We start from the raw sequence: 17,399 nt of genomic DNA on the forward strand, positions 1-17,399 counted from the left end.
TATTCCTCAATACACATAAGACCATGTTGTATGTGAGAAGCTTTCAGTAAAAAACTAGCAAGCTATTATCACTTGCTTGTGGTCTTCTCTTTCTTCTTCAGAAATCATCCTTATTGCTTAGCTTAACTATTCAAGATAGTATCTCATTCTGTAAAACCTTACTGGGAAAGGTGGCTATCCACTTGGTGGGGAAGGGTGGAGAGCAGGGACATCATCTTTTACTTACCTTGAAATGGTGCAGGTGAAGACTGAGCCATGTGTATATGCTCCTCATTGATCAAATAAATTGGCTGGTGTTGGGCAATCTCCACACTTGTGCATACATTACTTTCCCCATGAAGAAAGAATGTGAAAGCACAGGACAAATGCTCACTAAAATAGAAAAAATGAGAAACTCAGCTCTACATTTTCATAGGAAACAGGTGCTAGAGACAGGAACTACAGATGTGACACAGCTTTACTTTATTACCATCCAGCAAAGCCTGCCCCTGATGATATTAATAAGCACAAACTTTTAGTTGACTGTGGACAAATAACAATAACTTGACAAACTAAATTTAAAATTCCAGATAAATAGAAAAATTAGTTATGTTCCACTCTGAAACTGAAAGCTATTGTGCAGAATGCTTTCTGTTTCCTTTGCATAAAGTCTCCTATGCCAACTATAAATTCCTAAGGACAGAAGAATCATAACATTTTTCTACCTTCTCATGTATTACTATCTGAACTGAATGGCTCTAGAACAATGACAAAAGAGTTCTGCATATGTTTGGTATGACATAACAATAAGACAACAATAAGATCAAATTTACAAGCTTACAATGTTACAGTAAGGTTAAAATTATTGATCTAAAAACAGCAATCAACAACCCTGCTGTATGTAAATTCCCCATATACAACTGCTAAGGTAATATGAGCCTCTAAATGGGCTGGTAATCTATTATATTTAATTTTTACAATTTACCTCTGATCACAAAATTTTATTAAAGCATTCCACTTCTCCATTTTCCACACAGTTAGCTAAAAATTGATAAAAATGATGTGTCTTGGAGAAAAATAATTTCAAAATTAATATAGTGGCACATTCTTTCAAAGTTGTTAACTTTGGTCCTAAGCCACCCATAACATCTCCATTTCTCAAGACAGCTTATAAGAACATTTGCCTGATGAACCAAAATCACTGTTCCAGGCAACCACCATTTAAAAACTCATCTCCAACATTTCCTTCTTTTCAAAGTTCTCCAAAACATTATAAAGTGTACTTTGAGTACTACTCAAAAAACTAAATTTAAGTATAAAATTATAATGCTTTACAGAAAAATTGAAATAAAAATGATAAAATTTCCACTCTATCCCACAGTGAAGCATATATATTCTTCCTTGACAAGTATGTTGAGATGATCTGAGAAAATTTTGTATTTTACTAGAATGTGCAGCTTCGTCAATAGGAAACACTAGTCTTGATATTTGGGTATTTAGCACAACAGAGTATCTTTTTTTTTTAAATTAATTTATTTATTTATTTATTTTTGGCTGTGTTGGGTCTTCGTTTCTGTGCAAGGGCTTTCTCTAGTTGCTGTGAGCAGGGGCCACTCTTCACTGCGGTGCGTGGGCCTCTCACTGTCGTGGCCTCTCTTGTTGCGGAGCACAGGCTCCAGGTGCGCAGGCTCAGTAGTTGTGGCTCACCGGCCCAGCTGCTCCGCGGCGTGTGGGATCTTCCCAGACCAGGGCTCGAACCCGTGTCCCCTTCATTGGCAGGCAGATCCTCGACCACTGCGCCACCAGGGAAGCCCCACAACAGAGTATCTTAATCTTAAGATACCAACTAAAATTTTGTTAATAATTTTGAAAAATTTAAACATCTCCTTAACACCATACACCTAAGTTTCAAGTTCACAAAGAGGAACAATGCATGTAATTTAAATGTATATAAGTATAAAGCAGTATCAATAGTAAAAATGTGCTGTCCTTTATTTACGGAAATGACACTGAAAACATATCATCCTCCATGCACAACATTATGCCAGGCACATAAGAACACCAAAATAAAGATTAATTGATTGTGGATTTGTAATTTTCCATTTGTAAAATTCAGTGGAGGAGTTGGAGCTGACTTATCCCTACTGTGCCTACTATCCCATGCAGTCATCAGAACATTTATAAGACAACTGGTTAGAGTTACAGATACTGAGTACAGCCCAGAGTATGTTCTCATTCCACTGAACACAAATGCAACCAACATTTGTCTATCAACCAGTAAGTGAGGAGAATGGTGCAAGAAGCCTGAAGTGACAACAAATAAAACACGATCCTTGTCCTCAAGGAGCATATAAACTAACAAAAGACTGATATAAATGCATATTAACAAAATAAAGCCAAGCACAAATCCAGAAATAGAAAAACCAAAATGCCACGGGAAGGCTAAAGGATACTAATTTTTTCAATTTGGAAGATCCAAATGCTTTAAGAAGATGAAATCAAATGAGCTGATTTCAGTGCAGAGAGAAAAGAAAGAGAGGAAATATGAGGCAAGGAGTAGATGCAGTGAGAACAGGATATAGCTTCGAAATTCTAAAAGGAGGAGAGACATGACATGATGGGAAAGGAGTCTGGAAAAGAAGTCAGAGGTCACCCTTGAGACAACCAAAAAGTCTTGCATGTAAAAAACAGCAGGGAGCTGATTTAAGGTTTGGTTTTTAAAAGTCAGCTAAGTCTAAAGAATCGTGATAAAAACCTCAAAATAGCATTCATCTGAATTTGCTATGTCCCAAAAGACACAGAGAAGCACAAATGAAAAAGGTAGGAAGTGAATCAATGGCCTATTTTTTATATTGATAACTTTAAAAACAAAACATGTTTTTTTAAAAGAGACAAAACTACACAAGAAAAAGAGCAAGTTATGGGTGAAATATAACAGAAGCCACCAGTAACTATATAATGTTTGGTATGTTACTTCACTGTTCTGATCATAGTTTCCTCATATGTAAAATCAGCTGCTGGCACAAATTGCTGGGCCCCCCAGAAGTAATAATTCAGAAGGTCCAGGATGGGCCCCAAGAAGCTACATTTCTACCAAGTTCTCAGTGATGCTGCTGCTGCTACTCCTAGCCCAAGGACCACATTTTGAGAATCATTGAACTTTATGGTACATAAATCTTTTTCCAGCTATAAAATTTATTTTTCTCTAATATTACATGAAACAAGAGGGCAGGGAGGACAATTCTGACACTAGAGAGTAGAATTCTCCTGAAGTATACACTTAAAAACCTAATAATTTTGGTTGCCTTTGGGGAATGAAGTGGCATGACCCCAGGATAAAGAAAGAATTCACAGTATTCTTTTATGCTTTTTGCATGTAGGGCCATGTGTCACACAGAAGTAATGGAGGCAAGATCTGAAGGAAGCCCCTGCCTCTCATCTTATGCAGTGTGCTTGCTGGCCCAACCAGAGGAATCCACAGGGTTTCATCTCGCCATTCGGCTCTTAGTTGAAGTCTGCTGAGATCATCTTTGACTTTGATTCTGTTATCCAGCATATAGGATATTTAATCAGCAAGCCATCAATATCTTTATTCATGTCATTGCTAAAAACGGTGAATAAGACTATACTGAGGAAAGAATCCTGTGTCATTTTATGAGGTAATTCCCAAGTTGCAAATTCTCCCAAGTGCTGCCACACATTTATTATTTCTTGTCTACAAAGGACAATCTAAAAGATTAATATGTCAAATGTCTTTATAAAATGCAGACACGTAACAACTACCACATTACCCTGACCTAGAAACCTGCCTAAAAGTAAAATTCAGGTAGTATGATACAGAAGTCAACCCCCCTAATCTACAGATGAGAAAATAGGATAAAACCTGTGGCTTGCAAATGCCATTCTTAGAAACACAGCTGGAATTAGACTTGAAATTTAGTGATCTTTCCTCTAGCTAGATTGTCTATAAATGAGAATACTAATTTCTATCTCTACCAACTTATATTTTTAAATAGGTAAATGAGATCAGAATTGTGAATGAACACTGAAAACAAGTTCATTGATTACAATGAACTTTGTAACATTTATTACAAAGTTAGGAGGTAAAACTTATTACAAGCTTCATACATGTTCTGACTTCTTCTCACCCGTTACCCACTCTTACCTGAACCTTTAATCACTCAACTCCATCTATTTCATATACTCTCATCATCTGAAAATTGAAAAGGGCTTTAGAGATGATCAGGCTCAACCCCCTTCTAATTCGGGGGAAGGCAAATCTGTGCTCAAAGTTACACAATAGTTTGGAGCACAGTTGGAATAAGAATTCAGGTCCCCCTCTTAACATGGTGTTCACAGTGCATTCATGATGTTTCTACCTTCGATGTTTCTACCTTAGGCCAATGCTACCTTCGCCCTGTATAATACATTCCATCATCAGCATGACCACATACTTCGTAACTTAAGTCACTCCCTGCATCATTTCTATTAACCCCCTACTGCCATAGACCAGAAGGTACTATTCAAATGAATACACATTGTAATAAATGAATACACATTGTAATTTCACCCTAACTAAAGTTGGAGCCTAACCTCTGTTCTTTTAGGGTGCACCACTTAACAAATATTCCAACGTTCTCAGCTCCGTTTATTCTCCCCTCTTTACTCAGTAAATAGGGTCTGATGTAGGCAATTCTTCATTTAACCTCCTTTTCGCCTTAAACATGTATGTAAGTTACACTTACCTCACTCTTCCCAAGAATCCTAGAGGATTACAGATTTCCTTTTCTCTGTAAAAGTACTCCCATTCTCATTCTCTGCCACTCCTGAGTAGTCTTTATTTCTACCTCTTTACTTGCTCTTCACTTGAGCATGTTACTCCTTTAGGGCTCCTTTATCTTTCTCCCTCTATTGACTAAGATCAAATAATCAACATGTAAATAAAATGATTAGTATAATAGTAGTATTAATACTAATATCACTAAATAACCTGTCTATAAATAACTTTTGTGTTATAAAAGAAATTTAAAAAAAGAAATAAATATACTAAGATATAAAATAATGGGAGTGCTATTTTAAAAAGGAATAGGTCAGAGAAAAACTTTTCTGAAAGAAGGGGGAGCATTTAAACTGAGGTGTGAATCTTAAGAAAATTATATGTGCAAGGATATTGAATTAGAGATATTTCCTTTTTAAAAGGAAAGGAAATTTTAAAAAGGAAATTTTTAAAGCATTTATTCTTTAAAAAAATTATTATAGTTGATTAAAAAAGGAAATTAAAAAAATTTTAAAACATTTTAACGGCTGCATCATTGTGAATATGAAGACAACTGTAAGATGAATTTGGAAATACGGATATAATTTGTTCCCTCTCTATCAAAAAGATAAAGGTCATCAGAATAGCTGAAAAATAATAAATCCATCTAGATAATGCTTACACAAGGCATACAAAATCAAACCACACCAAAAAAAAAAAAAAGAGTAGAAAATGATATTCCAGGTAAATCCAAATAAAAATAAAGCTGGTACAGAAACAGCAATAAACAAAATATTTTTAAAACTTAGGTTCATCATTACAGAATAATAAACAGAGAATCCAATAAGAAATTTAAACAATCTTGAGTGTGTAAGTACACAGCCATATGGTATGCAACGTAACTTAGAAATATATAAAGAAAAAAATGGTAGAATTACAAGGAGAAACTTATAAATCTTTGATAAACATTTTAACACACTTTTCTCAGTATTTAATAAGCAAATTATTCAGAATACCAAAAAAAGATAAAAATATACAAACTTAAATATATATGTTGGCTTTCAAGAAATAATCTATTCTCTTTCCAAGGACACATGGAAGATGTACAAGAAAGGACTGGGAACTAGGATACAAGTCCTAAATTTCAAAGAATTGATACCACACAGACTATACACTCTTTAATCCCAGTGCAATTTAGTTAGAAATCAACAGTTTAAAAAATAAAGGTTAAAGTAAAATCACTTTGTTTGGAAACTTGAATATGCACTCCCTAAATAAATCATGGGTTACAGAGGAAATCACAATGGAAATCAAAAAATGTTTAAAACAATGACAACAAAAGTGATACATGTCAAAATCTGAGAGATACAGTGCTTTGAGAGTAATTTATATCCTTACATACCTAAAAGGAAGTCTTAAAATAAGTGAGATAAGCTTTCAAATCAAGAAGTTGGACAGGGAGACAACAAAAAAGTCAACTCAATGGAAATAGAGGGATGAAAATAATGACAAAAACACAAAAACTTAGGGTGCGGGGGGAGAAGTGAGGCAATAGAAATGATTAACAAAATCAAAACTTGGACTTCCCTGGTGGTGCAGTGGTTAAGAATCCGCCTGCCAGTGCAGGGGACGTGGGTTTGAGCCCTGGTCCAGGAAGATCTCACATGCTATGGAGCAACTAAGCCCATGCGCCACAACTATTGAGCCTGTGCTCTAGAGCCCACGAGCCACAACTACTGAGCCTGCGCTCTAGAGCCCGCGAGCCACAACTACTGCGCCCGTGTACCACAACTACTGAAGCCTGCGTGCCCAGAGCTTGTGCTCCGCAACAAGAGAAGGCACCGCAATGAGAAGCCCACGCACTGCAACGGAGAGTAGCCCTCGCTCGCTGCAACTAGAGAAAGGCCACGTGCAGCAACGAAGACCCAACACAGCCAGAGATAAAATAATTTAAAAAAAGAAATGTATCCTTTATTAAAAAAAACAAAATCAAAACTTGTTCTTTGAGCACACTAAAAGAAAACAAACCACTAGGCCAACTGATTCGAGGAAGGGAAGGAGGGAAGATGCCTATGCAAGGAGGGAGGGTCACCATCAAACAATCCTGAAAACCAAAAAGAGGAAGTAACCTGAGGCACTGACCACTGGGCACCAAGACTGGACACTTACTGCAAATGCCTTTTTTTGTTGTTGTTCATGCTGTTCTTTTGTCTAGAATAAACTTCCCCTCTCTTTCATCTAATTCCTACTCATTTCTTTCAAGAAATCATCTTTAAAGCCCCAGAACAGGCAAAATGCTCCCAAACTACTCTGTATATATCTCAGTCAAAGCACCTCAGTGTTCTTAAGTTTTATGTCTAGTCCATCTGACTAAGTTTTGTGAGGACAAAAATCATGTTTTATCTATCATTTCTGGACACCCATACTTAGCATGGTGCTTGGACTGGGTAGATGCTGCATTAATCACTTACTTGAGTTTGTGATACGCTGTAACTTTCTTCTAAAATTTTCTGGCATTTTATTTGGAGACTGTGAAATAACCATGGAATTCTCAGTCATGAGACAGTGAAGAATATGAGGGGGAAAAAAAGCTGTGATACTCCAGCCAAGAATTTATTAGGGAAAACCTACCCCTAGTCTTGAGAATTTCTGACGATCCCTCTATCTGTTCTTCTAGAGGGAACCTGCTTGGGGGATATCACTGACAGCTATGGAGTATACTATGGTATGACTCTCTTTGGGACCCAAGATAGTTTATATTCTCTGAACTAGAAAGGAGACTAGCACAGAATAAGGACTAACCATACAGATCAACAGGGTATTCTCTTCTGTAAATGCCACTGAGGAATTCTGTTCCTTTACTCTGTCTATTATCTACTCTAAGTAGTATGGCCAAATCAGTCCTCCTAAAACATTTATTATCAAAATCTATACTACTAAATCAATCCCATGTCATAGTCCCCACTGCCCAGAGGGAAAAAACTACACCCCCTTCATATCAGGCAAGGCCTTCTAGACTCTGGTACAACCCACTTTTTTTTTTAATGTAGTATTTAAAACCTTACTTCCATGTATAAACTCTCAATGACAGCCAGTTTGGAACGGTTAATACTCTGTGCATATCCCACCTACATTCTTATAACTCCACACAATTTCCTACTCCTTCCTTCTCCTTAAATCCCATCTTTCAAAGTCCAATATCACTTCTTTCTCCATAGAGCCGTCTATATGAGCTCTTTTCACACAGACCTCTTAATTCTGTGCTGCCAAGAGTATTTACCCTTGTTTGGCACCCATACTTTCAAAAGAACTCATTTAATTAACAAGTATTTACTAAGCACACCTACCAATCTTGTACCAAACACTCTGCTGGAGTTAGACATGTGGAAATAAACAAGACCAGAATCAGCCCTTGGGTATTTTATAGTTTCTTAAGCAAAGTACCTAAAAACTTTAAAATGTAGCAAGACCCCAGAGACTTTCAAAGGGGTAGAAATACGAAGATTAAGACATTCTGGTTACCCTCAGTTAAAACTGTGTGCTTTAATATTAAATCTCAAAAACGGGCCCTCATCATATAATTACAATATCTTATATTGGTTTGTAACCTATGCAATCTTAAAGAATTAACAGTTTATAGAAGGAATGAAATGAACCCATGGGAATGAGGAGAGGTTTAGCAAAAAAATCAGAACAAACTTTCCTAGCATTTATAAAATATCATATATTCCATCTTAGTGTTATAATTGACTCAAATTCTATCTTCTCAGGGGTCCAGTAAGTAAAATTAAACTATATTTCAAGAAAGCTGGTTTCAATCTATCTTCCAGTGTCATCTCTTGCTACATTAATTCATACATCCAGTGGTTCCATCACCCAATTTGTTTCCTTCATAAGCCTTTGTCACAATTTGCAAGTATTTATTTTGATGGTCTCCCCCACCATAATGTAAGCCCCCTGAAAGGAGGAACCATGTCTGTCCCACTGCCCTCTGTATCCTCAGCACCTAGACATATAACACTTAATAGTCACTGAATGGATGAATGCAGTTTTAGTCATAACCAAAGACTAAATGACTTTTCTTTAGCGAGTTCCATCATGAAGAGAACAAGAACAGTTGATGTGCACAATGAATATTTTTTTTTTTTTTTTTTTTTTTTTTTTGCGTTACGCGGGCCTCTCAATGTTGTGGCCTCTTCCGTTGCGGAGCACAGGCTCCGGACGCGCAGGCTCAGCGGCCATGGCTCACGGGCCCAGCCGCTCCGCGGCATGTGGGATCCTCCCGGACCGGGGCACGAACCCGTGTCCCCTGCATCGGCAGGCGGACTCTCAACCACTGCGCCACCAGGGAAGCCCCACAATGAATATTTTTAAAGTGAGTAGATTAATTATTATTAAGAGAAGGAGGTAAATGTAATTTCCAGTGAGAGAAAAAAGGGAACTTTAAAAACTGTTTACTTAGGAAACACAAGGGGGGCTGGTGTGGGTTGCATCTGTATAGTTGGGAAAGGATTTGCAAAAATGCAAAAAAGGAGGTACTGTCTTCCAAATCATTTTATTCTCTTACAATATTCTAAATCTTAAGAACAATTTTTTTTTTTTTACTTCTTACACTGAGTTTTCAGAATGCAAGTATTACATGTGCTTTCAAAATGCATTAATGAATATTAATAAACTCCTGTTCTTCTCACAGTGTAAAAGTGTTTTGGTAACAGATTCACAATGCAGAATGCATTTAGATAATTTCATCTAAATGCTTTCTGTGTTATGAAATTATTATCTTAAAATTTTCCAAGCTGTCATTAACCCAATCTCTTGCAAGAAGTAATTTGCCTCACTCTATACATCCTCATTTGGGAATATTTTGCTAATGTTACTTTATCATTTCCTTTCCTTAAAAATATACCATTTACTTTGTCAGCCTTCACAAAGACTACGTTGAGATCCTTTGCTCACTGGCATACTGACCTTTCTCTTACTGGACAGGCCTTAACTTTCATCTCCTTTTTAAAAGATGGTGACATTATATAATATTCAAATAAGAGTTGATTAAATTATTTTATAAAATCCTGAGATGCTCTATTTCAGATATCTTCCCTTTAAATTAGAAGTTAAACCTGATTACAAAGGCAATGAAAATGTCCAGGAAAGTTAATGGCACATACTTTTTTTTTTTTAAATGAGAGAGTACCTGCATTATAACTGTTAAATTATCATTACAACTCTATGAATGATCACCCTTCTAAGAAAGTTACCAGTTACATTGTTTCAATACAAAATTGCCTCAGTGAACAATTTTTCTTCATGTATATAGGTATACACATATGTGATACAACACATATGTATATTTATAAATACACACACACATGCAATATAATATATATATAAGAGAAATTAAATCAGCAAGCTCTATGACTGTTCCTTTCTATCCTTCCAACCTCAAAGCTAAGTCGGTCCTCCTCAGCAGTAAATTCGGCACTGTGGTGGTGCATTAATTCTTCCCCATCACAAGGGTACTGTTCCTGGCACTGTAGTGGTAACAGAGCAGCAACGCCTCTTGCATTAATGCAAAAACAATGCTCTAGTGGCCTAAAGGACTTAATGTTTCTCCCTGGGTATCTCACGTACTAGAAGCAAATGACAGTGTGGAGGCTCTGACTCAGTGTTATCTTTGATCAAAAGGCAGGAAGAGTGTGAGGGTTCCCATCCTGATGGTACAAACAATTAATTTTCAAGATGCCAAAATAGACATAGGAGCTGCTCTAGTCAGTGATGTGTGCTTGGAAATCAGAAGCTGATATACACAATATTTGAGGAGACTTACGAAAGTCATCTTATTAAAATCTCTCTTGAGGTTTACTAAACTAGGCCAGGTTATCTAGTCTCAGCCTCTGGATAACCCTTTGAAAATTCAATGGGAGACTGCCTGGCAGAGAATACAGATTAAAGTGACATTTATATTAGGTAACTCATAACCATTAAAGTACTTTTACTGCTCACTTTAAGACGTGCTTGGATTCTTTTTTTTTTTTTTTTTTAAGTATGAAACAAAACCTTTAATCTATTTTTTGGTTACTTTAAAAGACAGTAACAACGTTGGGGGGTAGAGTAGTGGAAGGGTATAGGGAACCACATACATTTTTCTACCATTTTCTCATAAAGTACTAATTAGGCATTATATATTGCTAAGAACAAAAAAGGATCAACTGACACTAAAATAGCTAAGATTTTATATATATGCCTGAGAGCATATACTAGCCTTTCTCTGTCACTCCTTACTGCTAAACTGAAATGCTATATCTTCCCAAACTACAAAATACATTTGTATAGTACATCTTAAAATCAGTGACTGTTTACTTGGTATTTTACACAAACGTCCAACCACCATGACAGATTCTGCTGCTGGAGGAGGAGCCTGAGTGACAGACATGGTGGAGTTCTTGCCAGCTTGAAAGAAACATAGGGACAGACCTCTGACATCTGTCTAGATTCCCACAAGCAGCTCACAGTGGGAGAAATAACTTGCCAAAAAGCATAAAGCAGATGGGAATTCCACTATGCTGCCATTCATCAGGTGAACAACAGCAAGTAGGACTTTACCTATATGGCCAAACAAAAAAACAGAGACAAAAATAGAAAATTTGTTAACAAATAAGTGCTAGGTATATAGCCTTTTTGCTTTCATAGACTGTTATTTTTCCATACTCCATTACTATAGTTTCCATCAGGTATGAGTATCAACCCTTATTATTTTTTCCTGCCTCATTCTATTTATTATACGTAAACTACCTTAACACTTCTAGAACAAGATGAGGCAGGTTAAAGAGGGAAGGATCCATGTTGAGATTTTCTTTCTGTCTCACACCCTAATTCTACTCCATAACATGTTACCAAAAAGCCCGAACGAGCTTTTTGGCCAAACCAATATGTAAGGAACTGATAGTGTTACAGAGTTATGTTACAGTATGTATTTAATGAGAGCTAATACATAAAGAAACAGTACAACAACAAAATTATTTTATGTCTCTATTTACAGTGATGGTTCTAGCTATATTTTTAAGACACTGTCTACAATAAAGCAGGAAGAACATCTAACTTTTTATATTGCTCTATTTCAGATCTAGCAGCTGACACTCTATGTAGCTTGGCAAGTTTTTAAAGGCTTTCCAACATTTGGCATTAGCCTACCAGAGAGCAGGGCCTTTTATATTCAGCTTTGCTGCAAAATGTCTCACTCACCAGTACTCAAAGGAGGTCACAGTTTTCCCAGCAAAAGGAAAATAAAATTGGAGCTGACACTTATTTGGTAGACTGCTGTTATCAGCAAGTATTTATCTTCCATACTCTTCCCATGCCACAGGCCTACACCAGAAGCTAGTTTTTTCTCTTCTTTATTCAAAACACAGTGCAGCCTTTAATCATCAGCACTGCTTGCAATCCCAACTCCCCTATCCCTATTATAAGAAAAATAAATCTGTTGGCTAAAATGAACAAAAATAAACATAAGATGCTTCTATACTTTTCTTATAGTGTACTTAAAACTATGAAGTCAAAGATAGCTACAGGTTTAGCAATATGTTAAACAAATTCTGAACAGAATTAACTTTGATTCTTAACAGTTAAAAGCAATTTCTCCTAATGAGGTAAAATTCAGCTGAGAGGATATAAAAGAAAAAGTAGATACTGGAACTAACGGAGTCATTAGTTGCTATAAATAAGGATGGCATTAGCATCTCATTTAAGAGATCAACAGAATACACAAGATCCTTCAGGTGATGGATGCAGCACCTAAAGAGTTGGTGTATACCCCAGAGACATCCAATAAAAACTCACTCTTCAAACTATTCTAATATATACAGTTGTTACATCAACACTTATTTAATGATAATGACATACAATCAGCATCTGGTCATTACCAACAGTATGAATGCTTTAAATTATGGATGTTTGATTTTTTTTTTTTTTTTGAGAGCACCAATTTGCAAAAGGTTTCGAGGAAAAAAGAATTCTGACAGAGAATCTCCTTTCATCATCAAGAATCAGTAGCTTAGCCACCTTTCAGACAGTTTAGAAGTTTTTTAAAAGATAATTTCAGGGGGAAAAGAAAGCTCTGAAGAAAACAAAACAGATGCTGTGTTCAAGAGTGGCAGTGGAGGGAAGCAGGGGGGAAGAGATGACACATAAGACGGGAGGCAGTGGTGGGTACAGAAGGCGTCTTCTCTGAGGAAGGGCAAACGAGAAGTCAGCCCTCGTGAGACCTCAGAGAGAGGAGTTTAGGTAGAGGGCACATACAAAAGCCAGAAGTACAGGAAGAAGCTTAATATGTTTGGGGAACAGAATGCTCACTGTGTTTGAAAGCTCATAAATAGGAAGGAGACAGGTACAAAATGAGATCAAAGAGGTGAGCAGGGGCTGCATCATGTAAACCTTTCAACAATGAGATGGGGCTTGAATTTTATTCTAAATACACTGATAAACCCTGCAGGATTTTAAAGCAAAGGAATTACCATGGTCTCATTTATATTCTGAAAGGATCACCTTTAGTTACTCTCTCGGATAATTCATTATGAAGGAGTTAAGAGTAGAAGCAGGAAGACCAGCTAGAAGGCTAGCTTGGAAGCCCAAGTGAGAGAAAAACATGGCTTAGAGTAGGGTGGTAGCAGTGAAGACTAAGGGACATGGATTCGAAATGTATTTCAAAAAGAGAGCTGACAGGACATGCAGGCAGACACACTATGAAGGGAGTTGGACACATTAGTAAGGAAAGAGGTAAGGGTGACATATCACACTTGGAAGATGTTAACTTAGAGATGGTAGTTAAATCAAGGGGATAAGTCAGAGCACACAGGTCTGAGTCTGAAAGACGCCAGATATAGAAAAATGATACAACTCAACCTCTGTTGGCTCTTTAAAGAGGTGGGGGGGGGGGGGGAATGCAACCATGTTTTCAGTAAGCCAGTATGTGAAGCCTATCTTTTAATGATCTTTCTGCAAACAATAGGTAAAGAGAGAAAAGAAAGTTACGGTGTATTTTTCTTAATTTTTATTCTTTTCTGTGACAGAAACTCCCCCACCCTCCACCCCCACGTGCTGACTTCCATCTGATATTTAATGAATTTAACTGAATCAAACGAACCCATTCAGATTTTCTTTCAAAATCATCTTTTTAAAAAGAATTCGCTAAGTTTAGTAATAAAATTAACTGAAAACAAATAATGAAGTTATAAAATACTATTTGATTCAAATTATCATCTGAATACCAGTTTTTCTAATTAGTAATCACAACTCTGATTAACATCACAATCTTAACAATAAATGAATCAATCATACAATTTATTTTACATTAAATTCTGAGATTTCCAATTAAAATAATTTTCCCCTTTCATAATGCTAATAAAGGTGATGGAGAAATGTGTTAGTCATTGCTTTTCTATGAATCAGGCTGGGTCATCCACTCAAAACACCAGACTCCAACAGATCTACCACTTTCTCATTGAATGACTCTGACAAAGTCATTTACTAATTTTAAACATATATCAGGACTGGAAACTACCCAAACTCCCATCAATAGTAGAAAAGATAAATAAACTGGGGTATATTCACACAATGGAAAACTATACAGCAAACAGAGTAAGTGAACTAGAACTACACACAACAACCTGAAAACTAGCACAACCAATGCTGAACAAGAGAAGACAGAAATAAAAAAAATACATACGTAGGATTCTATTTATATGAAATATAAAAACAAACTCAACTAAACTGTCAGAATAGTGCTCATGCTTGGGAGGGGAGAGGCAGTGACGTAAGGAGAATGAGGGAGGTTTTCGGGGTGCTGGTAATATTCTATTTCTTGATATGAGTGCAGATTATATAAATGTGCTCAATTTGGAAAAACTCACTGAGCTTTATACATTGTACTATATATTATAATTCAATAAAAAGTTATACACATGAAATGTGAAAGAAATATAGCAAAATGTAAACATTCTGGACCTCATTAGGTTAAACGAGTTGTAAAAGCATGAGTATTTATCTCACTCCTGTGATAAACAGAAAAATGGTTTCCCAAATATGCCTGTGTCCTAATCTCCTGAACCTGTGAATATGTTATGCTACACAGCAATGGGGAATTAAGGTGCCAATCAAATAACCTTAAAATAGGGAGATTATCTTGGATTATGAAGTGAGCCCAATGTAATTACAAGAGTCATTAATTTAATTTATTGTTTATTAATTTTATTTAATTTATTAAAAAATATTTTTAAATACTTTATTTAAATAAATTTATTTAATTGTGCAAGAAGGAGGCAGAAGAGTCAATGTCAGAGCTGCAGAATGTCAGAAAGACCCAACTAGCCACTGCTGGCTTTGACAACAGAAGGGAGCCACAAGCCAAGGAATGTGGGCAGCCTTTAGAAGCTAGAAAATGAAAAGAAATAGATTTGCCCCTAGAGTGTCCAAGAAGGAATGCAACCCTGCCAACATCTTGATTTTAGCCTGGTGAGGCTCATTTCAGACTTCTGATTTCCAGAACTGAAAAGATAATAAATTTGTAAAGGGAGCTAATGATCTACTCTGCTCCAGCTCTATGCTAGTCAGAGAATGCTTAGAGTGTTTGGTTTAATTCTGGATGCCACATTTAAAAGGATATTATGCAAACTGGAACACACTCAAAAGAAAATGACCAAAAGAACTTAAAGCCACCCAACATGACAACAATTGAAGGAAGTGGAGATATTTAACCAAGAGACAAGACAACTTAGGGAAGAGACATAATCATACACAAGCCACACTCAAGTATACCATGTCATGAAACCTACTTTGCTCAGTATGGTATTTTACAATCATTGTTGCAACAGTATGTGCTGCCCTCAATTGTGGCAAATATCAATTTTACACACTGATTAAAATGTGGCAACACACTGGTCAAAACTTCATGGTATACTACAGAACACAGGCACACTGGCCAAGCACCACTGATGTAGACACTACAGAAAAATAGATTTCAATTCAGTATAAAGACTTTCTAACTGGGTTGTTTAAATAAAAAATGGGCTTACAAGAAGGGTAATATATTTGCTGTACCTGAAGGTGTGACGAAGGAAACTCAAGAGTATTGAAAAGGGAAAGGGACAGGATGACCTTTAATGGTGCCGTTGATCCTGAGATTCTAATGATTCCACATTTCGATTCTCAGATAAGTTGTGCCTATTTTAAAATATCCCATATGGACTGATTATTCAGAAGCAAATAGAATACTAAAATGCAAAGCACATCAAATTATAAAGGGAAGATGTACTGAGACAGGGTAAAGAGAAGTATCTTGAAGACACTATTCTTTTTTTTTTTTTTTAAGACACTATTCTTGAAACTTGAAATGTATATTGCTAGTAAAGCCACAAATACATGAATTTGTTTTTAATTAAAAATTTTTTTTTTTTTTAGTTTATTTTTGGCTGTGTTGGGTCTTCGTTGCTGCACGTGGGCTTTCTCTAGTGGCAGCGAGCGGAGGCTACTCTTCAGTGCGGTGCGTGGGCTTCTCATTGCGATGGCTTCTTTTGTTGCACACAGCATGGGCTCTAGGCCCATGGACTTCAGTAGCTGCGGCACATGGGCTCAGTAGCTGTGGCTCATGGGCTCTAGAGCACAGACTCAGTAGTTGTGGCACATAGGCTTAGTTGGGGCGCAGCATGTGGGATCTTCCTGGACCAGAGATCGAACCTGTGTCCCCTGCATTGGCAGGCGGATTCTTAACCACTGTGCCACCAGGGGAATCCTTTCATTAATTTTTTAATTGAAGTACAGTTGATTTACAATGTTGTGTTAGTTTCAGGTATACAGCAAAGTGGTTCAGTTATATATATTTCTTTTTCAGATTCTTCTCCATTATAGGTTATTTTAAGATATTGAATATAGTATAGTCCCCTGTGCTGTACATTAGGTCCTTCTTGTTTATCTATTTCATATATAATAGTATGTATACGTTAACCCCAAACTCCTAATTTATCCCTATAAATTCTTAAATCAAGTCTACCAAACCAAACTTTTCTGCTCTCCTTTTGTTACCAGGATTACTTTTCTAAAGCAGAGCTTACATGAATACCTATTTGTAAAAGCAGCAATATAACAGAGGTGAATAAACACAAATTTACTCTCCCTGGAAAGGAGACATGAGACTGATCTGATAGCCTTCAAGAGCAGCATCCTGTCAGACTGAAGTATCAGCCTGTGAGTTAGAATGAGAAAAATCAGTATCGTTGAATAGAAAAAGTTATAAAAAGAAGAAAACATTCACTGGGTATGGTGCCGTTACACTGTTTATCGTCAAAAGCTTAAGTCTCAATTCAATTCTCTCATGGATAAAGGGTTGTATTTACCCAGTGTTAGCCCATGTTCATCTTGAACAATGTACTCACAGAACATAAACTTTTAAATTTCTTATTCAGTAACATTTAACTTCTGTGCTCGGGGTCATCATTGGTAAGAGTTCTTAGAAATATTCTTTCTCTGGAGATATCTTCAGCTACCCTGGAAGAACTACCATCTTAAAACCAATGGATGGGGCTTCCCTGGTGGCACAGTGGTTAAGAATCCGCCTGCCAATGCAGGGGACACGGGTTCAAGCCCTGGTCCAGGAAGATCCCACATACCGCGGAGCAAC

The 17,399-nt window shown here is 36.7% G+C and overlaps 1 protein-coding gene across 2 annotated transcripts in view; it reads right to left on the reverse strand.

Annotated features, from left to right (window-relative positions):
- Nucleotides 1-17,399, reverse strand: part of MED13L (mediator complex subunit 13L) — a 299,615-nt gene that overhangs the window by 62,161 nt on the left and 220,055 nt on the right. For both annotated transcript variants that reach the window (XM_065889573.1, XM_065889571.1), the window contains exon 5: nt 227-372. In XM_065889573.1, the coding sequence (XP_065745645.1) occupies nt 227-372 (146 nt within the window). The remainder of the gene's footprint in view (nt 1-226; nt 373-17,399) is intronic.

Source organism: Phocoena phocoena, chromosome 13, assembly GCF_963924675.1.
Source record: "Phocoena phocoena chromosome 13, mPhoPho1.1, whole genome shotgun sequence".
Taxonomy (NCBI): Eukaryota; Metazoa; Chordata; class Mammalia; order Artiodactyla; family Phocoenidae; genus Phocoena; species Phocoena phocoena.